The 26408-nt window shown below is 37.2% G+C and overlaps 1 protein-coding gene across 6 annotated transcripts in view; it reads left to right on the forward strand.

Moving 5' to 3' along the window:
- Positions 1–26408, forward strand: part of ATP2B2 (ATPase plasma membrane Ca2+ transporting 2) — a 146968-nt gene that overhangs the window by 103809 nt on the left and 16751 nt on the right. For all 6 annotated transcript variants that reach the window (XM_081934895.1, XM_081934890.1, XM_081934891.1 and 3 more), the window contains exons 11-18: positions 1145–1386; positions 1939–2173; positions 6282–6461; positions 7806–7893; positions 11047–11153; positions 12005–12196; positions 17129–17342; positions 25703–25914. In XM_081934895.1, the coding sequence (XP_081791021.1) occupies positions 1145–1386; positions 1939–2173; positions 6282–6461; positions 7806–7893; positions 11047–11153; positions 12005–12196; positions 17129–17342; positions 25703–25914 (1470 nt within the window). The remainder of the gene's footprint in view (positions 1–1144; positions 1387–1938; positions 2174–6281; positions 6462–7805; positions 7894–11046; positions 11154–12004; positions 12197–17128; positions 17343–25702; positions 25915–26408) is intronic.

Genomic DNA, 26408 nt, shown 5'->3' on the forward strand with positions numbered 1-26408 from the left:
GAACAATTGTTTTCTTCCTATTTGTAAATATTAATCATTGCTTTGCAGCAAAGCAAATTTTAAGCTCCATTGCATCACATATGGTTATATGTAACCATGTTTTCAAACTAGCTTTAAAGTACTATTTTGGGATCATTTTTAAAAAATACTATTTTATTTTATTCTATTCTATTTTAATGTTTTTGTTGGGAACAAAGGGTCGGACAGAAATATTTTAAATGTGTAGTTTTGTTTTGTTTTTAAATGCGATGGGTAGACCATTTACTCTGGTCTCCAAATTAAAAGCTATCTTAATTATATGCAGTTTAAATCTGAACTTTTTGTTGTTATGATATGGAAAGCAACAAAACCAGCGGTAGGGTGATTTTTTTCCTGCTTTGTTTCACTTTGGAAAGAAACGGAATCTGAGAGCAATGTGGAATAGAAACACTCTTAAAGCACCAAAATCTCTTCGTAATGCCCTAATATACTTTTCAGGTTTCTGCAACTGTTTTTCTTAGATCTTGACCATTTGTTTACCAACCATTGAAAGTTACGATGGCAATGAAAAAAGTGACTTACAGCTGATCCTTGCACTTGTGACTGTCTCAATATCCCCATGGTCATATGGTGAAAATTTTGGTGCTTGGTAACTGGCATGTATTTGCCACAACTGCAGCATCCTAGAGTCATGTGCTTAGCATTTACAACCTGCCCTGGGGGATTTCCACAAGCAACGTCAATGCGGGAAACTGCATGGTTTGCTTATTGAGCTGAGGTGGCACAGTGGTTAGAGTGCAGTATTGCTGCAGGCTACTTCAGCTGACTGCTAGCTGTAGTTCAGCAGTTCAAATCTCACTTCCTCAAGGTTGACTCAGCCTCCCATCTTTCTGAGGTGGGTAAAATGAGGATCCAGATTGTTGGGCTCAATATGCTGACTCAGTAAACTGCTTAGAGAGGGCTGTAAAAAAGCACTATGAAGTGGTATATAAGTCTAAGTGCTATTGCTATTAATGACAGGAGTTCCAGTCCCAGTTCTGGTCATAAGCTGAGGGCTATCTAAAAATGATAATAACAGGGAAGAACCACATTCCATTACAGGTGAGATCAGGTGAGGATGCTAAATGACAAACCCTGAAGTTCATTTTTCCCCCTCTCTCCTTAGCCACCAGAAAAGGAAGGTGGTCTACCTCGTCAGGTTGGCAACAAGACAGAATGTGGATTGCTTGGATTTGTGTTGGATCTAAAGCAAGATTATCAGCCTGTTCGGAATCAAATGCCTGAAGAGAAACTCTACAAAGTTTACACATTTAACTCTGTGAGAAAGTCAATGAGCACTGTCATTAAAATGCCAGATGACAGCTTCCGAATGTATAGCAAAGGGGCTTCTGAAATTGTCCTAAAGAAGTATGTGCATGGTATTTGTTTTGAACCCTTTTTCATTAATTCTATAGGGAGGTGATCCCAGTTGCTTTCTGAATGTAAATATACTACTGCCACAGACAGTCAACCAGATAATGTATCCATAATGAAACTCCAATTTTTCAAAAAAACAATGGGATATTCTTTTATGTAAAATTTGTAATACATTTGTTCTTTTAGTGCATCATCATTTACTGGACAATTCTGAGTAAAATATGTATGAAATGTCACCGATCAAGTGCCACCGATGTCTGTTTTTCTTTATTATAAGTACTTGCTTTGTGCAGAATTTGGACTAATACATAAAGGGAGATGATAAAGAGATCTTTTGACACAGTCTCTTTGTTTGAAAAAACTTTATTTTGTTAATTGGAATTTCCTCACTCATTATTTGAGGCAGGTATGATAGAAGTGGCTGCTGCTATTTTTTTTTAAAAAAATATATTCTAAATGCCATAATCTCATTCATCCCTTTCAATTGTTGAATCTTACTTCTTTGCAGTTGTGATCCAGTCCTTGGTTTTCCTTTCTTTCCAGATGTTCTAAGATTGTTAATGCTGCAGGAGAGATTCACATTTTTAGACCTCGTGACAGAGATGAGATGGTTAAGAAAGTGATTGAGCCCATGGCCTGTGATGGATTGAGAACCATCTGTGTTGCTTATCGAGACTTTCCCAGCGATCCTGAACCAGAATGGGACAATGAAAATGATATTTTAACTGATCTTACATGCATTTGTGTGGTTGGCATAGAAGATCCTGTAAGACCAGAGGTAAAAATACTGTAAAGCAAAACAAAAAGCCCAAGAAGCTCAGAGGAGTTTTTTCCCCCTCTGTGGATAGTTAAAAAAAATGGTCTTTTTTTAAAAAATGTCAATTTTTCAATATTTCCAAACATAATGTAGTATAAAAACAACATGAATATGAGAACTCCTTTAGAATTCTCATTTGACTCTAAGAATTTGAACTATTTTGCTAATATTCATTTATTTATTTACCCCCCTCCATTTAAGAAGACAAATATTATGCATGCTTAGTGAATTTGTGATTGATGAAAGGGAGATTGTAGAAACATTTGTTCTCTTGGGCTCCAGAATAAAGATGGATAGGGTGCTGGAAATTAATTCTAGAGAGGAAAACAATAGCAGGCTTAGACCAGATTGTGAAGCAGAAGGGCTTTTTCAAGTACAACAAAGATCTGAATAGTTAGAGCAGTAGACTTCTGGTGGTCCTGGAAGTCTGTAAACGCTAAACAGAGAAAGTGAAAGAGAAATGTAGATGCTTCTGAACAGTGGCCATGAAAAGTTCTGAGAACTGCAGGAAGAACCAGTCATTCCTTGATCACAGAAAGACTTGATTGCTCTCTTGAGGTGATGTGCAGCAAGCAGAATCTCACATAATGTTGGCATGTGATGCAAGCAGGCAATGAACAAGAACAAAGTAGGACTAGAAAAAGAAAGGCAATGAATAGATGCAATCAAACAAATGGACAGTTTGAAATGAGGTTAAATGGCAAGCTTTCATTTATAGAATGTCTCAGAATCAAATGTGACTTTGTGACACTTAACTAGCTAACTAGCATTGATTTCAACCATTCTCATTCATTTTAATAGAAAAGTCCTTTCACCATTTGGTTTGAAAGGTTTGGGTGGGGTAAAGCAGCTTATGCAATGGCTGGGGGATGTGTGTGACAGTCTTGCATTGTGTTATTCACTAATTTCTTCAGTAACGTGCAAGTAAAGATAACTCTTCAGGGAGGAAGCTAGCAGCAACCCCACCCCACCCCTATTTCTAGACCCAGTAAGACAAGTTTTAAAACACTAGAATAAATGGTATAGTGATTCTGACTGGAAACTATATTTTTTCTTTGCACGGGATAAGAATTTAACAAAACTGGAAGACGTTACTTACTCATGGAGAACCACTCTAACTATTTACTTATTTTTGCTTTCACAACAATATTCTTTTGAAAAGAGTGTTATAATACAATACAATAGTAGAGTTGGAAGGGACCTTGGAGGTCTTCTAGTCCAACCCCCTGCCTAGGCAGGAAACCCTATACCGTTCCAGACAAATGGCTATCCAACATCTTCTTAAAGACTTCCAGTGTTGGGGCATTCACAACTTCTGGAGGCAAGCTGTTCCACTGATTAATTGTTCTAACTGTCAGGAAATTTCTCCTCAGTTCTAAGTTTCTTCTCTCCTTGATTAGTTTCCACCATTGTTTCTTGTTCTACCCTCAGGTGCCTTGGAGAATAGTTTGACTCCCTCTTCTTTGTGGCAACCCCTGAGATATTGGAACACTGCTATCATGTCTCCCCTAATCCTTCTTTCTCTTAAGCTAAACATGCCCAGTTCCTGCAACCGTTCTTCATATGTTTTAGTCTCCAGTCCCCTAATCATCTTTGTTGCTCTTCTCTGCACTCTTTCTAGAGTCTCCACATCTTTTATAATTGTAGTTTATTTGCTTTTTCAAAGAAAATCTGAGATAGCAACAATGACCTACTGATGTGGAGAGTTTTCAGCAGTTCACGCATCTCTGGTTTAGGTCCACACTGAAATTTTCAGCATTTTAAGTATGAGCCACAGTATAGTAGAACAAGTAGGTTAGAATGGCTTAAATAATTGCTTTATTTTGACAAAAGTGATACCTCAACATTTATTTCCCCAGGGCCCAGCTTGTGTTAAAGATAATTTGAGTACTTTTTTCATGTGCAAATGTGTTACAAATCCCAGATAAAAACTTCCAAATATATATTGAAAAAAAGGAAGAAATTTACCCTAAAGAATTCAACTTGAAGATACAAAGATTAATCCTCCTGGGAAAGCCATTCTTCACTCCTAAAATGTCAGATCCTGGAGTAGCTATTTCCCCTATGGTCGGAATTTGCATAATCAGACAATCCTGTTTGCATTTGTGCTAGAAAGTTGTGATGCAGTTCAAATTTATTGTTATGCAAATTTGTTCAAGGATTCATTTATTTGTTTATTTTATATTTCACATTTTATTAATTTGTGGGTTTCCATAGGTTGTAATATCTGTACTGCTCTCTTTCTTATGAACTAATCAGTAGTTATAACTGAATTAAGAGACATGCTTAGTTATTAGCACTTCTACCAACAGCTGGATGCCTGGAGGGAAAGGAAGGCAACCATGTAGTGAGAGAAAAAGCAATTATAGTCATTACATAGTAATAATGGGGAGCTCTGAATGTGGATATAAAATACATGAAGATAAAACAGATTTTACTGATTGCCCCGTGGCTGATAGAGGAATTGCTCAATTCAATAGACAGTAGAAAAATTGTGATAATTGATCTACAAAGTAGAGGAACAGTTCTTAAGTGATCCTTATAGTGGGTTACTTTCTAAACAAATCCTGGAGTTCAAGTCGTATCCTAGTAGTAAGCATAGCATAGCGTGGTCTCATTTCTCTGTTGGACTCATTGAGATAAAGATGGGAGGTTGTTCCTGAGCCTCAGGTGCTTTCTGGGCTACTTTTTTGTGTGGCTCTTCTCACTATCTGGATGACCTTGCTCAATCTTAGAAAGCTAAGAAGGCCTATTTAAGACTTGGATGGAAAGCCGCCAGAGAATCAGAAACCTAAGGAAGCAAGCAAACAAACAAACAAACAAACAAATTCTAGAGGAAAACAATGAAAATCCATTCCATAGTGTTCTTAACAAATTGCCAGATCTTCTTGACTTGAGGAGACTTTGTGTGCACCACATCCTGACAATTATTTTTTAACTATTATAAAACATTAAATAGGCAAAAATGTGATGTGAACCTTAGATGAGATTAACACTATAAAAAAAATCCCACAACTCTTCTCTCATTGCCATGCCCACTGTGACCCTTAATCTCTTAAAAACATGAAACATCTATTTTGCTGTGCGTTGTAGTGGTTCTTCAATGTTACATTCAACTGGGATGAGAAAGCTAAATAATTTTATGCCCGTTATACTGCTATGTTAATCTGTAATTAATATTTATAGAACATGTTTTATTTCTCTTTTCTACTCTCACTATTCCAAGCTTTTCAATGATATATTGTTAATAGTTTTTAAACATTTTATAGAAACATTTAGATATGGAAACAATAGAATGAATTAATATTTATAATACATAATAAAAGGGGGGGGGGTGGAGGCAAAAGAAAAAAGGAAAGAAAAGAAATGTGGAACTTGGAGATCAAGAGCAGCCCACCCCTGCCCTGTACAAACATTAACATCCTACTCATTGATTCAAACAAGCTTATCACCATGGCAGTGCACAGTTGTGGTGTATGAGAAATGTGATCCTTCACTAGCAGTTCTTTTCCACTTCCACAAATGGTATGTGCTTTTCAGGTAAAACAATTGGAGCACATTGTTATTTCATGTTAAAGAAACAGCAGAACAAATTTGTGCCATTGGGTTGATATTTGCTTACTTAACCCATGCCTTCTTTCTAGTATTATGATTTCTTATGCTTCTAGTATTTTTTCCCCCAAATTAAATTCTTTTAAAATTCTGGTTTGAGCAGGATCTTAATATGATTTCCATCTTCTTTCAAAAGTAAAATATCCATTCCTCATTAGCAATCAGTTTGTTTCTAAGGACATAAAAAATAAGTCTATCAACTAGTAATTAGAGTACGTGGCATTCTGCAAACTCTTCAGAATGTCTCTTTGCCATATATGTTATATTCTTAGGGACTGTATATTCTTACAACACCAAAAGGCCCATGATGTCTCTCATTTTCATTTACTAATGATGCAGTTTTCAATATTTGAAAATATTTCATTCCAAACTACAGTCCTTATGAGTTATTATTATGCTATATCCTGCTTTTCTGTTCCATCTTCACTATTTCCATTCCATGTCACTGTTTGATTAGGTCCCAGAAGCCATAAGAAAGTGCCAGCGAGCTGGAATTACAGTTCGCATGGTTACGGGAGATAACATCAATACAGCTCGTGCCATTGCCATAAAATGTGGAATTATTCACCCTGGTGAAGATTTCCTCTGTATTGAAGGAAAGGACTTTAATCGAAGGATTCGAAATGAGAAGGGAGATGTAAGTCATGTGCAGAACAGCATATATTCTGTCCAATTGTTAAAGAACTGGAAAGAGAAAGCACTTTTTGTATTTAATGGACTGTTGACCCCCAATTTTTTTTTAGTTTTCTGTGCAAGAGATATCATTAAAAATGGCAATACTGTAATATTAATTGCTGCCAAAAATTATCAGGCGTAAGTCGAACCTTTGCATACATTTCAGTTTTCATTACTGCTCATCAAAATGTGGTACTGTTTGAAAAAGCTCCATGCCCTGTTTTATCGGTTCCCTGTTCCTTTTAATAAGTGACTTGCACTTTCCTGGAAACAACATCTGAATTGATAAAAACTAGTTATCACCATTTCTCAAAATCAGGATTGAAGCATAGTTTGCAATCCTTTTTGAAGAGATTGTGTAATGTGAAGTTTTGGTTGCTTTTTGAGCTTGCTTATTGGCTTGCAAATGTTTTCTCACACAACTAGGTAACATCATTAGTGGAAGCTAGGTCCCTTATACTGATGATACTATCTGTTGGGTAATGAAACGTCTGCGAACAAACAACCAAGTTCAGAGAGCACAAATTACTTCACACTTCCTCCCTCAACTATTGTCTCTATTGGAGTTGATTTTGCGTACATTCACACTGAAAAGCACTTTTATTAATATTTTTATATATCATAACTATAAAATAGAGGTCAGCCTCCCTCCCTCTGTTCCTCCCTTCCTCCATAAAATTTTTGATTATTCATAATAGGACTGATCCAGAGGTGGTATTCAGCAGGTTCTGACCAGTTCTGGAGAACCGGTAGCAGAAATTTTGAGTTGTTCAGAGAACTGGTAAATACCAGCTCTGACTGGCCCCACCTCCATCTATTCTCTGCCTCCCGAGTCCCAGCTGATCTGGAGGAAATGGAGATTTTATAGTATCCTTCCCCTGCCATGCCCACCAAGCCACACCCACCAAGCCATGGCCACAGAACTGGTAGTAAAAAAATTTTGAATCCCACCACCGGACTGATTCCACTAAGATATGACAGAAATCTATTCTACATTTAATCACAAGTGTTTTTGTAAGTTTAGAAAATTCCTATTTCATTTATTTAAAAAACCTGATGCAGAAACTATGTAGAAAAAAATAATCTGGTATTCATCAGGAATATTGAGAACAAGATGTTGAAAGCAGCACAATACTAAAAAAATAGTACAACAATATTATTCAGACAACAATCTATGGCATATTAATTTGAATGGTGAATGGAATATTTCTTCTCATCCTTAAAAGTGATGTTTTTAAAAATGACACTGAAATGAATTGAAGCATGATAAATGCATTCATTTTGTTACCCTTTTTACTATTTTCAGATAGAGCAGGAACGCATTGATAAGATATGGCCAAAACTTCGTGTCCTTGCTCGTTCATCACCCACAGATAAACATACTTTGGTAAAAGGTAAGATTGTGCTTTGGCTGTATCTCTACATATCTGTTATGCTATGATGGCTTTTGTAGTAAACTTAAAACAGTTTGCTTCCTTTATGCAATTTCCTGAACATAAGTCATAAGGCACATTGCTCCAAGAAAGTAGGTGTAACAACTTTTTGATGATAATAGTGTTTATTGTGGCACTTGCCTTCTAGAATGAACTTAATCTCTTCCTGATAATATTATAGAAAGCCTGGCCATTCTCTTAGGTCCCTGGGCTAGGATGGATGGAACCCCCATGAGATGTATTTGCTGGACTTCCATATTGTTGGTTTTTTTGGGGGATCTTTTAAACTTTATTTTATTGATTTTATTTCTGACTCGTCATATTGATATTTTAATCCTTCTTTGTATTGTTTCTGACTCATTATATTGTACATTATTGTTGTAACATTGTTAGCTTCCCAACATCTTTTATAGGTGGGCAGTCTCTATACTGAATAATTTAAATTAAATTACATTAAATGACACTTACCACAAACATATATTTTGGTTTCCACACATCTTTTATAAGGCATGCTATATTTTTTCAACTACTCCAAACAAGAGCAATAATTGCCAGCAAAATCCAGATGTGCAAAATCAGTCTATCCTTTGTGAAATGCCCATAATTTGAGGTGTAAGAGTTCAACAGTCTTTGCCTTTGTACATCTTTTTGCATCATCTTCCCATGTCTGACCTTGTCAGTGAGAAATACGTTTTGCTGTCTTCCACCATAGGAGTTGGCCATTTTATTATTGATGCTAGTCTATAAAAAGTATACTGTTGTTGCTCTCCAATTTAATAATAATTATGCCTTTGGTACTGATCACAAGAAAGTAAAGCATGTGGCCTTCTCACTTCATTGTCCAACTCTAAAAAGGATTAAAACATGTATATTTAAAATAATGCATACAAGGCCACACATGTGTACATTCACAACAGTCAATCTAACATTTGCTTTATTTGATGTCATAAATCCTGCTAAAATGTTTATGCTGTTAGCATCTTGGAATATTAAGCTCTCAAAATTCATTTCATCTCAGCCTGCATTAAAAGATGCAACCCCTCCTCTTTTCCAATTACTCATCCACTTAATATACAATAGGACAAAAATGAACTCTTTTGTAGGGGAAATACAGTTAGCAGGGTTGAGCGATGATAAAAATGAATCTAAACGAGATGGGTTGCAGAGCATACGATTATGGAATAAATAAAACAGACCTGAATGTCTTATATAAATTCAGTTTAAAACGGTGGTGAAAGCACTCAGCAAACAGCAGAGATGGCAGGAAAAGAACGGAATAATAAGGCCTATAATGGAAGAAAAGTGCTTTTGGCTTGGGAACATCTTTTGTTTATTTTAAATGAATTTCATTTAAAGTTACACAGAATCATTTGAAACACTTAGTTTTGACCATATGCATGTTCTTCTGCTTGAAGAATTAATCAGGATCCCACTTTTTCTTCTTATTCAACTATCCGGTGTAGATGCATATTTCACATATTCTTATGCTTCTTGAAAATTAGAATCTATCAACAACCCTCTGTGGATGAAGAGCATAATTTATTGGCATTATTTTTGGTGTCTTCCTATCCGTGATTTTTTACTTCAGCTTGAGTCCAGTCCACTATTACAGTTATATATCTAATGACTGGAATTTCCCGGGCATTCGTTGCCTTGATGATATTCCTGCCACTGAGTTTGGACAATAAGATATTCACTCTTCTGATGTATTCACTACTAACGTTCTTCTTGACTTCAGTGTACTTGATGTTGTTAGCTTGCCTAGATATTTGTGGTAATCTTATTCATCCAATAAAACAACCTGATGTTTTCACCCAGATGGTTGGGGACAATACGCTGACTCTGTAAACGGCTTAGAGAGGGCTGTAAAGCACTATGAAGCGGTATAGTAGTCTAAACTATCCCCTATTGAAGATAAGGAGAGCATGTTTGTCCTGTTCAAACGCCATTACAATATATTGACTGCGTATATGAACAGTGTTGAAAACAGTGATTCTATTTCAGATGGTATTTTTCCATTCAGCTGATTCGATTGAAATTGGAGATTCTGTCTGTAGCATGCATTTCAAACTTCATCTCTGCTAATTTTCTTGGCTATGACTGTTTTATTATTTTCAATATTCCTAGGTAGAGTCTAGGACAATTGATTGTGGAGTCATTTTTGCACCCACAAATAAAATTAATCAAATTTTAGCAATGCCTTGGGCACTCTGAGTAATATGAATATAAAATTGGAGGACTTGATCCATAAGTAATAAGATAAATACCTTAGTTATAGATAAGAAGTTAGCTAGATCCTCAAGATGTCATGTCATCAGACTCTTTTTTTAATGTGCACTGTATATAACAGACATGTAAAAAGTGTGAGACTTTGCTTGCCAGTTAGTAGTATTTAGCACCCATAAAGCACTTAGCAGAATAAGAATTGGAAGGGACCTTGGAGGTCTTCTAGTCCAACCCTCTGCACAAGCACTTTATATCATTCTGGAACAAATGGCTGTCCAATCTCTTCTTAAAAACCTTCAGTGAGTACTCGCAACTTCTGAAGGCAAGTTGTTCCACTAGTTAATTGTTCTAACTGTCAGAAGATTTCTGGAAGTCTGTGGACCAACTGTTTCTGCTTGCTCTACACAATTGATAGAGTAGACTAACTCCAGTCAGTCAAACTGATGATCAAAGATGTCACCTGGCAAAACCCTAAAAGCAGTCCTTCTCTATTTTGTCTGTCTGCTGGAATATAATCTTCATAAAGATCCATATGGTGCATCCTGACTATCTTTGAAAAGACTTTGAAAGCTTGAGTTTTCTTTCAAGGTTTGGATTAGGGTTGGTAGTAAGATCCTTTTAATATTTTATATATTACATGCATGTCCCAAAGGTGTCCAGTTGCCTATTGAAAAAGCATCTTTGGGACAACCATGACCTGGATGATTGAGAATCTTCATAGACATATTACCTGCTTTTCTTCTGAGGCATACATAGTTTGTTCATCTTTTAAAATCTCTGTTGCTCTTAATGTTTCATATTGCACTGAGCCTCCTGAAGTTGGGCAGATTTCTAACATACATAACATATTTACAGGATTCCCTAAGAATGCATTGCCATATTTTGCAGGTATCATTGACAGCACGCAAGTGGAACAGAGGCAGGTTGTAGCAGTGACTGGTGATGGAACTAATGATGGACCAGCTCTTAAAAAAGCTGATGTTGGCTTTGCAATGGTATATTTCCGTTTGTTTCTTGTTTCAATTTTGATCTACTTCTGTGAGTGAATGCATTGCATTTGGAATTGGTTTAAATATTCCCCCAAAGTTTTTTTAATGATGATAATAAAAACGTTCTCAATGATTCAATCTACTCTAATGCTGCAATATGTTTTAATAATATTAGCTCATACTATTTTGCTGCATTACCTGGATTTTCTAAATGTTTTTGAAAATATGTCCATTGTAAGGGTAGTTGGGTAATAACTGAAACTTCAGCTCTGAGCAATATGCCAGATCACAAACAGATTCCAGTATGCTTGCCATCTGCTGTACAAAATCTGTTGAAGGGAGCTAGTCCAAGAAATTACTTTCACGCTGTTTTGGATCCTGACTGCTATTTTATCCCTCAACAGATATTTAAGAGTAAAGTATTCTGGGGAAAAATCCCTTTTTTTCGACCCCATAGACCATATTTGAGTACCAGTGGTGGGTTCCGGATCCCGTTGCAACTGGTACGCTGCAACGGGGCCCGGCGTCCACCACATGCACGCATGCAGCACACACACAGCGCGCACATGCATACTTACCGCCTGTGACACTCCAGCTGCTTGGTGGAGCATTGCACAGGCACCGTACACTCCGTGCATGTGTGCGAAAGCCCCAATCAGTTCAAATACAGGAAAGGAGGGCTGGTGAGTGGGCCCTCGGGAACACTGTACCAGAACGTTACCTGGTGCTCCCAGCAGGCATCGGTAAGCCCGAACCGGGGCATACCCGTCATATCCCACCACTGTTGGGTACTCATCCAAACTGATTTCTTATGGCTCCTTCTGGAAAATTACTGTTGGCATCTCTTTGTTTTTCAGGGTATTGCAGGAACAGATGTGGCAAAGGAAGCTTCTGATATTATCCTCACAGATGACAACTTCAGTAGTATTGTGAAAGCTGTAATGTGGGGCCGTAATGTTTATGACAGTATTTCAAAGTTCCTGCAGTTCCAGCTTACCGTAAACGTGGTGGCAGTGATCGTGGCTTTCACTGGTGCTTGCATTACCCAGGTAAGGCTCAGAGTAAACTAAAGTCCACTCTGGGCATTGCAGGGATCCTTTGGATTAAGACAGTACCTAGCTTGGCCACAGCTGTCTGATTAATATGATCGAGGTGAAAAATAGTTATCATCACTAATGCAAGTAGTGGCGGGGGGGGGGGGGGGAACAGTCTTCTATTTATTTTATAAACACATAGGTCTTATTTCTTTGGTAGCAGCTCCAAGCAATACTTTGTGTGGTGGCTAAAGCAGGTCACTGCATTGTGTTCATATGCTAGGCAGAAATCCACGAGGTTTGGAAACAAATACCTCCGGTTATGTGAATATTTAAATCTCCCATGAAATTAGATTGATTCAAAAGGTACCATAATTGGAGGATAGCATTTTGGGTTATACAGGTAATCCTCATTGGGGGCCTGTTCAAATTTGTGACCGCACTGAATGAGGGGTACTTAGGATTGGGTCTCATAGTTGTGGCCATGGTCACATTCAGCTACCAAGCAAACAGTTTGCAATTGCAACATTGTAGCAGTCAGAGGTCCTATGACTGTCATTTGTGAATTTCTGTTGGCTTCTGACAAGCAGAGTCAACGGAGAAGCTGGGAAGAGGTCTCAAATGATAATTACATGCAACCTCACAAGATTCATCTAATGACAGCAACTGAAATTGCTGGAACTGCTGTCATAAGTCAGGGCAATCACATATCAACTTTTGAAGACATCATTTAGTGATAGGGTTCCTGGACTCAATTACCATCAATAAGTGAGGATTACCCATATAGCCACCTTCCACACCTTTTTTTTTTTTTTACAGTATTGTAATTACTGGGAGTAACCTATGCAATAATCTTTTTTAGCTACTATATGGAATAGGGAGAGCCACTGGTATATTGTAGAGGAATTTCTGCATTTTAGTAATTGATTTATAATCCTATTTTAAATGAAGCAAGGTTTACAGTATGCACATAGTTTTATTTTGTTTTTAAAAAGCAAAACGCTCAATATTATTTCCTTCATTGCTCTAACGTTCTTGAAAACATAATAGGCTGATTAACAATGTCACATATTTGAATTTGAGTCAGAAAACTATCATTTGCTCAGCGAATCTTTTTGAATTTGAGTCAGAAAACTATCATTTTATCTAGTGAAACTTTTTGTAATCCTAAACTTTTTTCACTTTTTCTTTCTCCCAAACTTATTATCCTTTCCCCTTGTCTCATCTTCATCCAATTAAGATCCCTCCCCTAATTCTTTTTTCTTTCTTTTCCTTTTCTGGTGCCATTTCAGCTCTCTCTATTCCATCTTCATGTTGTCAGCCTTCCCATGCTGTATTTTATTTAAAAAAATGTTTTTAATCTATTTTCTTCTGGAACACACACACATAAACTTTTTTACATATGCCAGTTGTAAACAAATGAAATATGCTATCATGATTTTTAAAAGTTGTGGAGTAGAAAAGAGTCTCTCTCTCTCTCTCTCTCTCTCTCTCTCTCTCTCTCTCTCTCTCTCTCTCTCTCTCTCTCTCTCTCTCTCTCTCCTCCCTCCCTCCCTCCCTCCCTCCCTCCTCTCTCTCTCTCTCTCTGTCTCTCTCTCTCTCTCTCCCTCCCTCCCTCCCTCCCTCTCCCTCTCTCTTTTAGTGTGTGTGTGTGTCCCTCTCTGTGTATATATGCTTGTCTATAGAAGCTTGTAACAAAATCTACCTTTGAAATTATTTGCATAGCACATACTGTTCACTCTGGTGCAACAGGGAAATTCAGCCTCACAGAGTGAATTATGAATAAGTCATTAGGTGTACTGTACAGAATAAGTTTACCTTGTCATCATGATATGGCCAAGTGAAACCTGAGGCGATCTCTTTTGGAAGCCACAACATTGAAACTCCTCCCAAGTTAACTGCTAAATTTTTCAAGGTGTTCAAAGGTTGTAACTATTGATTTCTTCAAGGTTATTAGTCCCTCTGAGAAACAACCCCTCAAAGGAAACACTCCAGTTAAAAACATGCATGGGTGGAAAAAGCCAGGTCAACATTTACAATAAGTAATATTTGATTACGCTATGCAAGACAATAAGTAAATAAAAACCATGAGAGGAATACTTTAGAGAAAAGAATGCATTTCCTTGGCTCACTGAGAATGGATTTTTTTATATGGTTTACATTAACTATCATTAATTAAATAAGCCATAACTTCTAGGTTTGCACAACATGATAAGCCAAAACCCAACCAACTACATTTTAATTATCCAGTCATTGTATATTTTAATGATTTAAGAAGCTTGGATTTGATCTATTTTTGCATAGCTTTAGTTTATATGAAGAAGGATGTTATTGCTGGGAAGATTAAAAATGTATTGAATGAACACATAGAAAGGATTGCATAAATCATGATAAAGCTCAGCAGAGCCCCCATTCCTCTCTCCCTGATTGGACTTAAACATACAGTATATATGGAAATAATCTTTTCCACCAAACGGGTGGTTGACCAATGCCTATCTTATTCATCCCTTTCTGAGGGTCTAGACTGAGGTGTCCAACTTTGGTATCTTTAAGACTTGTGGACTTCAGCAGAAATTTCATTACATCAAGTATCAAAAACTAATTTGTGTTTAATGCTTAGACCTGGTTCAGAAGGAGCTTTTATGTTTGACTGAACTGTGCAGACTAGTAGGCAATTATTAGAGTCATCTAAGCAACATGCAGTGATTGGTATTGGGAAATAGAATGCTGTGCTACCCAAAACAATAGCTGACAATTGCACACATGTAATTTAGAGGATGGATCAAAGTAATAAATTTGCTTTTCATTATATACTAATATACATTATATATTAGATTCTTTTGGATTTTACTGACACATAGTAAATACTTTTATAATAGAGATTTATATAGGGTGAGAAAAGCATTTAAAAATGAACACTTCCAGAAATAATTTTTAACTATTTGGAATTCTAACTTGATAAGTTCAGTTCAAAATATTCCCAGATCACATATGAGGTCACATTGCTCAGTGAAATTTACCTTCCTGCTTTCGGAAGAAAAGCAGCAGCGAAGGTGCTACAAACTATATTCTAGCTTCTGAGTGTGTTTAGTTGACACAACCCATATTGTAATCTTCATAGATCTTAGCTTCCCCCCCCCCCCCCCAAGGCAGCGACTTTATTTCTTCCATAGTTATTGGGATGTATATCCTGGGAGTAGTAGTCCAAAATACCTGAAAGAATCATATATGTCCCTATTTTCCTTAAGGAGCACAAAATCACAGGAAAATGGGTTAATTAGGAGAGAGGGTTTCCATTATCCCCTTCGTCATATGACGTTCCAATATTTTTGGGTTGATTGATGATCTTATAGATCACATGTGGGTGAAAAAAGAAGTCTGGAAAAGCTGTGGAAGGAATGGAAACTACTTTTATATGTAGCATGTGGATATTCCAGCTGGTGGATTTGTTTTGGGTTAATCCAGTTATATTTATGGTAAATTTTAGCAAAGCAAGTTGTCATTGCAATCCTCAGCCTGATTTTACCACTTGAAAATGCAGAGAACACTTGCTTACGTTGGAACAACAAAAGCATTCTATGCTTGAAAGCAGGATTATTTTTACAGCAAAGATGCCAGGATAATAGGACTAATTCTATGTCTTGAGGGGTTGGCTAACACAAACATAAAAAGCAGTGTATTATTTTGTATGTTTCCTGTATACTTAACAATAGTGAACAAGGTGAGAATTCAAGAAACAGTTCTGTAATATTTATGCAAATTTAACGGAGTAGTGAATTCTGAGCAGATTTGTAGAATTTTGCTCAAGTCACATATTACTCATTTATAGTGAATGAAGAGATTAATTTTGGAATAACTTGTGCTCTCAAAATGAGCCTTATTTTGTTTAGAATTAAGAGATATGTTATGATAAACTTTGATTTGATTCAACTGGATATGCTTAACTATTTCAATTAATGAAAAAAATGAATTCTATTTCATTTCTCACTGGTCTATCATATCAGTCTATCCCAGAAGTCGTTATAGTTTGTAGCGGTGGAAGATGCTGAGAAGAGGTCATTACTGATGCCACAGTTTAATAAAACATATTTAATAGTAATTTACTTTCTCTCTTGAGATATTAATTAGTTTGTGGTTGTTTATTAAATGTTCTGTTGAGAGATGCAAGGTTGTCCCTGCTAGTTTTAGTGAGCAGATAGCTCCTTCTAGTGGTTCTTTACGCAGGATTGAAAATGAATACTATAGTTAACAAACCATAAAAACTTGAATATTGCAGAGGCGCTTTGTAACTTAATGCTTTCTAATATTTTGGCCTATAACTTCCACAATCCTACACAATTAGCCATTCTGGTTGAGATTGATGGGAGTTGAGGCCTAAAATATTTGAAATAACCAAATTACCTACGTTTTGGACAATAGGACTTACTTATTTTGATATTCCATTATTTTCTAAACTAAGGCTGATCATTTTGTCCGTCCCGTTTCTGTATTTCCTATTTCACGGTGATATTCTCATGGTTGGGCTTGACAGTGTTGAGTACACTGGTATCAAATGCACACATTTTCAAAGACAGTGAGATTTAAGGAGACTGATGAAAAGATAGTTTTCAGTAAAGTAGATCAGATTAATGCACTATCATTATTTCACATTAATGGTACTTTATCATTTAAGTCTTCTTGCTTGTTGTGAAGACAAATAGAAATTAGAATGGCAAAGTGTGTTATCCTAAGACAGGGGTGTCCAAACTTGGCAATTATAAGACTTGTGGACTTCAACTCCCAGAATTCCCCAGAATTCTGGGAGTTGAAGTCCACAAGTCTTAAAGTTGCCAAGTTTGGACAACCCTGTCCTAAGACAATATGCTTCCAGAGAACTGTTAAAGGACTACACATAATAAAAGATGTTGATATAATGTTCTTTATCATTTTTTTGTTTTTTGTCTTCAGGATTCTCCTCTGAAAGCTGTACAGATGCTATGGGTCAATTTGATTATGGACACTTTTGCTTCTCTTGCTCTGGCTACAGAACCTCCCACAGAATCCCTTCTGCTAAGAAAACCATATGGTAGAAACAAAGCCCTTATTTCTCGTACCATGATGAAAAATATTCTGGGTCACGCTGTGTATCAACTCACTCTAATTTTTACTCTCCTTTTTGTTGGTAAGCTTAAATGTCATTTATTGTTACTTTTGCAAGGTACAGATAATGAACTACTTTTGAATCTGCAAATGATATACAACGTGGGATTCCACATAACCAGGAATTTATTCAGAGTACATAATTCAAATAATGACTTCAGGAAATTCATTCACCCTTTTGTCACCAACATTTTAAAACAAGCCGAAGTTTCAATAGGCCTTTATTACATGAAGTGGAAATTAGTTACAACTGCCATTGATTGCACCAAGGTCTTCTTTTCCTTTCACATATTGTCAGACAGTGCAATAAATAGTTCTCTAGAAACTCAGCTAGCAGTTAAACATAGCAGGGAAAAACTCAATGACAACACCCCCCAAAAATAAGGTGTTGGTTGCAAATACATTAAACTTTAGTAATGAAGAAAATGAAGTACTGCAGAGTCTAGCATTTCAGTTTTTTCCATGCAACACTTTAGGGTATAATGTGCATTTCCCTGTCCGAGTCTTAATGGTGTAAAAGACTTCCTGCCACTTGTTTCTTGTCTTTGGATGTGGAGATCACCTTTGCTATGAAGAGCCGTGGTGATGTAGTGGTTACAATGCAATATTGCAGGCAACTCTACTGACTGCTAGCAGTTCGATCATGATCAGCTTATGGTTGACTCAATCTTCCATCCTTCTGAAGTCGGTAAAATAAGGATCAAGATTATGGGAGGCATTATGCTGACTCTTTAAATAACTTAGAGAGGGATGTAAAGCACTATGAAGCAGTACATAAGTAAGTGCTATTGCTATGTTTTGATAACAATCCTTGGTCTCATGTCCTTTAGCTGGACTCTATTTACAAGAGTCAGCAAAATATAAGCAGACCAAAAAGGAAGGTTCAAGAATAAGCAACAAGATTGGTAACCTCAGAGAGATTTTCAAATTTTGTTCCAGCAATGCTATCTGTGGCATTTAACTAATTAAAACTTATTTAGTTACATAAATGTAGTTACCTAAAACTGGAGATGGTTGACTCCATTTCCCCCCTCGCTCTCTGCTGTCTTCACATCCATCTTTCGTTATAATATTGAAGTATTCGTATTTTCTTTTTCTTTCTTTATTTTACTGTTTTATTATTTTACTTCTGTTTACACTTCTTTTCACGTCATTTTTTTATTGTTGTAAGCCACCTGGAGTAGTTCCACATGGAAATAGGCAGCAAATAATTTTAACAAATAAATATTAGATAAAACTTTCGAAGTCCCATCCAAAGAATAGTGTATAATTGATGACAGTGTTTTTGTTTCTGAGAATCAGTAACTTGGTGGTCTTATACTTTCAGGAGAGAAAGTAACTAACTGGCTTGGTTAAATACCACAAGTCGCCAAAATATACTGGCCTTGATTTATGTAAACCTAAACATCATGCAAATGATGGAAATACAATGGGACTCAGTTTAATGCATACATAAAATGACAGTTGAGCTTTTTTTTTTTTTTTGAAGACATTTCACTTCTCATCCAAGAAGCTTCTTTAATTCTGACTGAATGGTGGATAATGGGAGGATTTATATTTCTTGCAGTCATCTGGTACATAAATCCTTCTATCCTCCACAATTTTCAGTCAGAACTGAAGAAGTTTCTTGGATGAGAAGCAAAACATCTTCAAGGAAAAACAAAGTCCAGCTGCCTTCTGAAAAGCACTTTTGGGACAAACCATGACCTGGATGACTGAGAATCTCTCTAGATACATAAAATGATGTTTTGCATATACAAAAATGGCAGCTGGTATTATGTACAGGTGAAACTCGAAAAATTAGAATATCGTGCAAAAGTTCATTTATTTCAGTAATGCAACTTAAAAGGTGAAACTAATATATGAGAAAAGACTCATTACATGCAAAGCAAGATAGTTCAAGCTGTGATTTGTCATAATTGTGATGATTATGGCGTACAGCTCATGAAAACCCCATGTCCACCATCTCAGAAAATTAGAATATTACATGCAATCAATAAAACAAGGATTGTACATAGAACAATATCGGACCTCTGAAAAGTATAAGCATTCATATGTACTCAGTACTTGGTTTGGGCCCCTTTTGCAGCAATTACTGCCTCAATGCGGCGTGGCATGGAAGCTATCAGCCTGTGGCACTGCTGAGGTGTTATGGAAGACCAGGATGCTTCAATAGCGGCCTTCAATTCTTCTGCATTGTTCAGTCTCATGTCTCTCATCTTTTTCTTGGCAATGCCCCATAGATTCTCTATGAGGTTCAGGTCAGGCGAGTTTGCTGGCCAATCAAGCACAGTAATCCCGTGGTCATTGAACCAGGTTTTGGTGCTTTTGGCAGTGTGGGCAGCTGGAAAATGAAGTCAGCATCCCCATAAAGCTCATCTGCAGGAGGAAGCATGAAGTGTTCCAAAATCTCCTGGTAGATGGCTGCGTTGACCCTGGACTTAATGAAGCACAGTGGACCAACACCATCAGATGACATGGCTCCCCAAATCAATACAGACTGTGGAAACTTCACACTGGACTTCAAGCATCTTGCAGTGTGTGCCTCTCCATTCTTCCTCCATATTCTGTGTCCTTGGTTTCCAAATAAGATGCAAAAGTTGCTCTCATCAGAAAAGAGGACTTTGGACCACTGAGCAACAGACCAGGTCTGTTTTTCTTTAGCCCAGGTAAGACGCTTCTGACGTTGTTTGTTGTTCAAGAGAGGCTTGACAAGAGGAATACGACATTTGAAGCCCATGTCCAGGATCCGTCTATGTGTGGTGGCTCTTGATGCACTGACTCCAGCCTCAGTCCACTCCTTGTGAAAGTCTCCAACACTTTTGAATGGCCTTTTCCTGACAATCCTCTCCAGGCTGTGGTCATCCCTGCTGCTTGTGCACCTTTTTCTTCCACACTTTTTCCTTCCACATAACTTTCTATTAATGTACTTTGATACAGCACTTTGGGAACATCCAACTTCTTTTGCAATTACCTTTTGAGGCTTTCCCTCCTTATGGAGGGTGTCAATGATGGTTTTTTTGCACAACTGTCAGGTCAGCAGTCTTTTCCATGATTGTGATTCCTACTGAATGAGACTGAGAGACCATTTAAAGGCTCAGGAACCCTTTGCAGGTGTTATGGCTTAATTAGCTGATTAGAGTGGGACGCTTTGAGCCTAGAATATTGCACCTTTTCACAATATTCTAATTTTCTGAGATTGTAGATTTGAGATTTTCATGAGCTGTATGCCATAATCATCACAATTATGACAAATCACAGCTTGAACTATCTTGCTTTGCATGTAATGAGTCTTATCTCATATATTAGTTTCACCTCTTAAGTTGCATTACTGGAATAAATGAACTTTTGCACGATATTCTAATTTTTCGAGTTTCGCCTGTATTATACTGTGACATACAAACCGCTCTTGAAAATTGGAGTACACAAGGATTAATCGACAGAATCCTTCTATAATCTGAGAGTGCCTGCATAGGTAGTCCTTGATTTATAACCATAATTGAGATCAGAATTTATGTAGGTAGCAAGGCAGTTTTTAAGTGTATCAAGCCTGGTTTATGAACTTGTTTTTATAGTGGTTGTTAAATGAGCCACTGCAGTTGTTAAATGAAATTGTTAGGTTAATTCCCCCACCCCACCCTGTTGTGGTCCAGCAGGATCCGGTTGAGCTGCCGATGGACTCGAATAGCGAGGAACCATATGAGTCTGCCCTGGACGATGTGGACCCTGTGCAGGGTTCAGACTCAGAGCAGGGACCAGAGAGGCTGGTTGGCCACCAGGAGGCGCCTGAGGCATGGATCAGTGGGGAGGATCAAAGGCAGTTTGTCCCTGAGGCTAGATTGAGAAGGGCTGAGAAACGGAAGCAGCAACTCCGTAGGCAGACTCACAGAAGATGATTAAGCACAGGTGGTTATGGATTGGCCCCTCCCAAGGGAGATTATAGGTGAGGCGTTGGGAGGGGACATTTGCAGGAAACAACTATTCGAATTAGTAGTTAAGAAAATCTATCTGTGTATTCTAGCCATGTCTGCTTGTTTGGACTATGTGCGTTGCTTCATTATCTGGGTTGCTCTATTGAACATGAGTTGTCTGGGCCCTCAGCCAAAGGATTCGTTATCTCAGTAATTAAACAGTGGCAAACAGCCAAGCCCATGTTCTGGTTTATTCACAGGTGTCGAGAGGGGGGTCAGAACACCACCCCATGCTAATGTCAGGCTGTCAGCTCATGAAACTTGGATAAGTGAGATGTAGCCATAACAGGATCACATGGTCACATGGCAAATCTGGCTTCCGCTAATGACTTTGCTTGTCAGAAGCCAGCTGGGAAGGTTGCAAATGGTGATCATCTGATCCCTGGATGTTGCAGCCATCATAAATACAGGCTGGTTGCCAAGGGTCCAAATAAGGATCAGATGCTGTGAGGATGCTAGGATGGTCGTCAGGGTAAGGATTGGTTGTAAGTCACTTTTTTCAGTGCCGTTGCAATTTCAGTGGCTAAACAAATGGTTGTAAGTCAAGGACTTCCTGTTTACATGGTTCTCCCAGACCTACTGCCACGATTTCACAATTCAACACTGATGTAACAACTACAGCAGAAGATATGAATTTTCAGATTTATTTATGTATTAAACACGGTTATATGATCATCTAACTCTGGTAACTCAGTGCACCTCATACCGTTAAAATTCTCCCCTAAATATATTATAATGATTGATTGATTGAATTTTCTTCCTTCTTAAGTTTGAAAACTAGTTTTTGTAATTAATGAATTTTTGAGTATAGTGAGAGAATAACTGTATTCCCAGAAGTTCAAAATGGATTCACAATGCTGACTGTATTGTACAAATGGAGTTAATTGTTTTTTTTTTCTGTTTCAAAACATATGCTGGACTTAAACTAAATCTATTCGTATATATATTTTACACAGTAACAGGTGTAAGGGGTTTTGTTTTTGTTTTGTTCAACAAAATATAAAAAGCTGAAGAGTCAAGAAAATATAGGACGATAGTAGCTAAAAATACATGCAAAGAAGAGTTGGCTTTAGAAAGCTAGGCTGAGAGGATGGGCCTGTACCTCAGCTCTGGGTTATCCCAAAGCTCTAATACTAACCTTTTCTAACCTTTTCTGCAAAGGGCAGCTCAGTGGCAATGACAGGAAAAAGAAAAGAAACATAATCTTGGTTGCCATGGCAGGGAAGGATATATTTCAGAGATAAACAAGTCTGACCTCAATTCCATGTGATCCTTGTGATCAAGTCACAGGTCAATTCAAACACAATTTCTTGGGTTTTAAGAAAGAACCTGACCATTATCTTAACCTTTAACACCTGGTCTGCTAATCTTTCACTTGATGGGATGATGAAACAGTGCCTAGAATTCCAGTTAATTTAAACTTTTTTATTTCTGCCTCATCTTCTTATATTTAAAATGGAGAATCATAATTTCCTACCACCTGCACAGAGATGGTTGTCAATTTTTTACTACCGGTTCGGGCCTGCTCCCGCGTGGCGCTTCTGCTCATGCACACAAGTATCTGGGCGGATGGGTGCAGCCTCCTGCCGCCACTACTACCAGTTCAGTCGATCTGGGCTGAACCGTCAGCAACCCACTTTTGCACTTGCAAAACTCATTTTATTGACAGACCCAACCTATGTCTTGAAAATCTGATATAAATGTTTCTGTTGACTAGCTATACAAACAGTCAGGGGGTGTGGTTGGAGCCTTCTATGCCAGGGGTATCAAACTCATGATGGCATGTCATCACATGACATATCACAACTTTTTCCCCTTCACTAAAACGGGTAGGCGTGGCCAGTGCATGACGCATCCAGCCCGCAGGCTGCAAGTTTGACACCCTTACATTATGCCAAAGACAAATTATACATTTCATTTACAGTCATTGTTCACTACCCCATTGCAAAATGATAATGCAAATGAGAGAAAATGAACCTCTATTTCAAAAAAAAAAACCTCTCCCCCCAAAAACCTAGAAAAGCCTAAAACAAATTGTTTTCTTCTCAGCAGATATGTTAAATATGTTGGAAATGGAAGAAGTTAAAACCATCACAGCAGTGGTGGGATTCAAATAATTTAACAACTGGTTCTGTGCCGTAATGACTAGCTGGGTAGGCGTGACTCGGTGGTCATATGACTTTGTGGGCATGGTCAACTCAATGTCACTCAGGTCGATGGGTGCTTTGCCTTAGCTGTTACAACGTAGTAAGGGTTAACCAGAGAGACAGTTTCTGTAAGCAGGGCAATAAAGATTAGGCTAGAAACAACACCAGAATGTTTGCTTCCTGCTTTCCTTACAGGATTAGCCCTGCAAAGTGGAAAAAAACAACAAAAAAGATTTCTTCCAACAACCAGTTCACCGAACTGCTTAGAAAGTTAACAACCAGTTCTCCCGAATAGGTGCGAACTGGCTGAATCCCACCAGTCATAGTCATTCCTTGCATTTTATTGAGTAGCTCTATGATTTTATGAATGCATAACATTTTATTGTTTCAGTGCAGTTTTTAATTCTCTTCTTTGTTTTATTTGTTTTACTAATTAACGTATTGCCTCAACAAAGTTGAAGAGCTTGTGAAAGGAAACACCTGATAGTACAGGTAGTCTTCAACCTATGACCACAACTGAGCCCAAAATTTATGTTGCTAAGTGAGACCTTTGTTAAGTGAGTTTTGCCCCATTTTACGACCTTTCTTTCCACCATTGTTAAATGAATAGTTGCAGATTAAGTTAATAACATGGCTATTAAGTGAATCTGGCTTCCACACTGACTTTGCTTGTCAGATGGTCGTAAAAAATAATTACATGATCCTGGGACACTGCAACCATCATAAATATGAACCAGTTGCCATGCATCCAAATTTGGATTATGTGACCATGGGGATTTTGCAATTGTCATAAGTATGAAAAGCCATATTTTTTCAGCCCTGTTGTAATTTTGAATGGTCACTAAATGAACTGTTGTAAGTTGAAAACTATCTGTTCAGTGAAAGAAAACAACTGGCAGTACAAATTGTGGAGTCAAATCTTTTCCATGTATTCAGATAGCTATTGAAATCTGTTCATCACTTTACACAAAGCCTATTTTTTGTCTTGGCAATTGCACTGTTTAATAGCCTTTCATCTAGAAAAGTATTTAACTAGTTGAATGTTTTGATTGATTTAAAATATTTAGAGGCTTAGCTTCAGATTTTTAGTCATATGTTCAATTTAGTTATTTGTTCCCCACCCCCACCCCCAATCTTTTTCTTGGACAATATTTCTAAATTCTTTCTTTTTAAGATGGATTTCTGCTGATTTATTGAGCAAATTTCTGGTACTTCTTGTATTATGGTATCAATTCTAAACGATTGAGCAAACTCCACTTCCTTTTAGCACTGATAATGTTACCTAGTTTGTTAATGAAACATCTGCAAGAAAACCACTAAGTTCAGAGAGCAACAAGGACCCCACAGATCATCCCTGAGTTACAAAAATTCCTCTCTATGAATTTTAAATGAGTTTATATTGAAATTTAATAAACATGCATCCTGGAAAAATTTAGTGATTCTTATTGCTCAGTTTTTAAGCCTTTTTAAAAAATACTTCATTTTTTCTTCCATCATAAAATGATTCTAAGTACTGTGATCTGAATGTAATTATTCTACTCAAATTCTACTTTCATTCAGTTTCAATATTATTAGGTCGCATTATTTTTCATGGGTGATAAAGCTTGTAGCTTGTAGCACAAATCGAAAAACTTGAAAGACAAAACCTCTGGTCCTAGTGACCAACCCAGATTGGATCCTGCAAAGCTTGTAATTACATAATACCCTGAAAATTGTCCATTAGGTATAAAAGAAGAGCAGGTAGCCTATCAATAATGGAAAGCCAATTTTATTCCAGAGGGCAGCAGGAGCTTCCATGATATAGTAATATAACTGGAAGGTGCAGAATCGTCTAGATTTTTCTGGAAGATTCTTCTAGAGTTTTGGGGCGAGGGGGGCTTTGTTAAGGGTAGATTTTGGAATAGACACCTTAAAGGCCCTGGTGCCATTCCTATTTTTACTCTTCTCCAAACTTGCCCAAAAGGAACTTCAGTTGCACTGCTGAAATTCCTAAACAAACATTTGGTTTTAAGTGACTAGTTTAGATACCATAATTAGAGATAATTAGTCCTGTTTGTCTGGGACAAATTATATTTTAAAAAGTTCCACCTTGGAAATTGTAGACTTTAGCATACTTGGAGAACAGATAGTTTGTTTCAGAATTTTGTGGCAATGGTGATCTAGATGACCTCATAAAACATGATAATGAGCTGTGAACAAATTGTATCCTGAATCGAAACTTGAAACAATGTTTTTAAATTCTGTTTATTTTCTGCTTTGACCAGGTGAAAAAATGTTCATGATTGATAGTGGCAGAAATGCACCACTCCACTCTCCACCTTCTGAGCACTACACCATCATCTTCAATACTTTTGTCATGATGCAACTATTTAATGAAATCAATGCACGCAAAATCCATGGCGAAAGGAATGTTTTTGATGGCATCTTTAGAAACCCTATATTTTGCACTATTGTATTGGGTACATTCGCTGTACAGGTAATCTATCTGACAATGCTAAAACAGCCAGATATTATTTGCATTCTTCACTGTGCAGTTTTTCTACTTTTCACACTTTCATCCTATATTATAGTCCTGTTAAAAAAATCTAAAGACATTGTATAAATCAATTGCTAATTTGGTCATTATTAAAGTTCTTCATATAAATCTGAGCATTCCTTATTTTTGCCCATTAATTTATTTCTTTTGGGGCTTCATCTGCTGTATGTCTTTTTTTCATAGTGGGAGGAGAGTTGTGTTGATTGATTGATTTACTTTATTTATCTATTTATTACACAGATAAATAAGGCCACCCAATTCAAATTATGTGACTGGGTGGCATACAACATGACAGCAAATATAAATATATCACATTAGAGGAAGACTATGTGAAGCCATCTCGAATCATATGTGTGTATTTGTTGGGATTTGTGTTGGTGCTGTTGTAGATTGGGGACAAATTAGACATCTGGGTTTATTGTTGTGTCTGTCTC

This window comes from Natrix helvetica, assembly GCF_964273705.1.
Source record: "Natrix helvetica genome assembly, chromosome: 1".
NCBI classification, from domain to species: Eukaryota; Metazoa; Chordata; class Lepidosauria; order Squamata; family Natricidae; genus Natrix; species Natrix helvetica.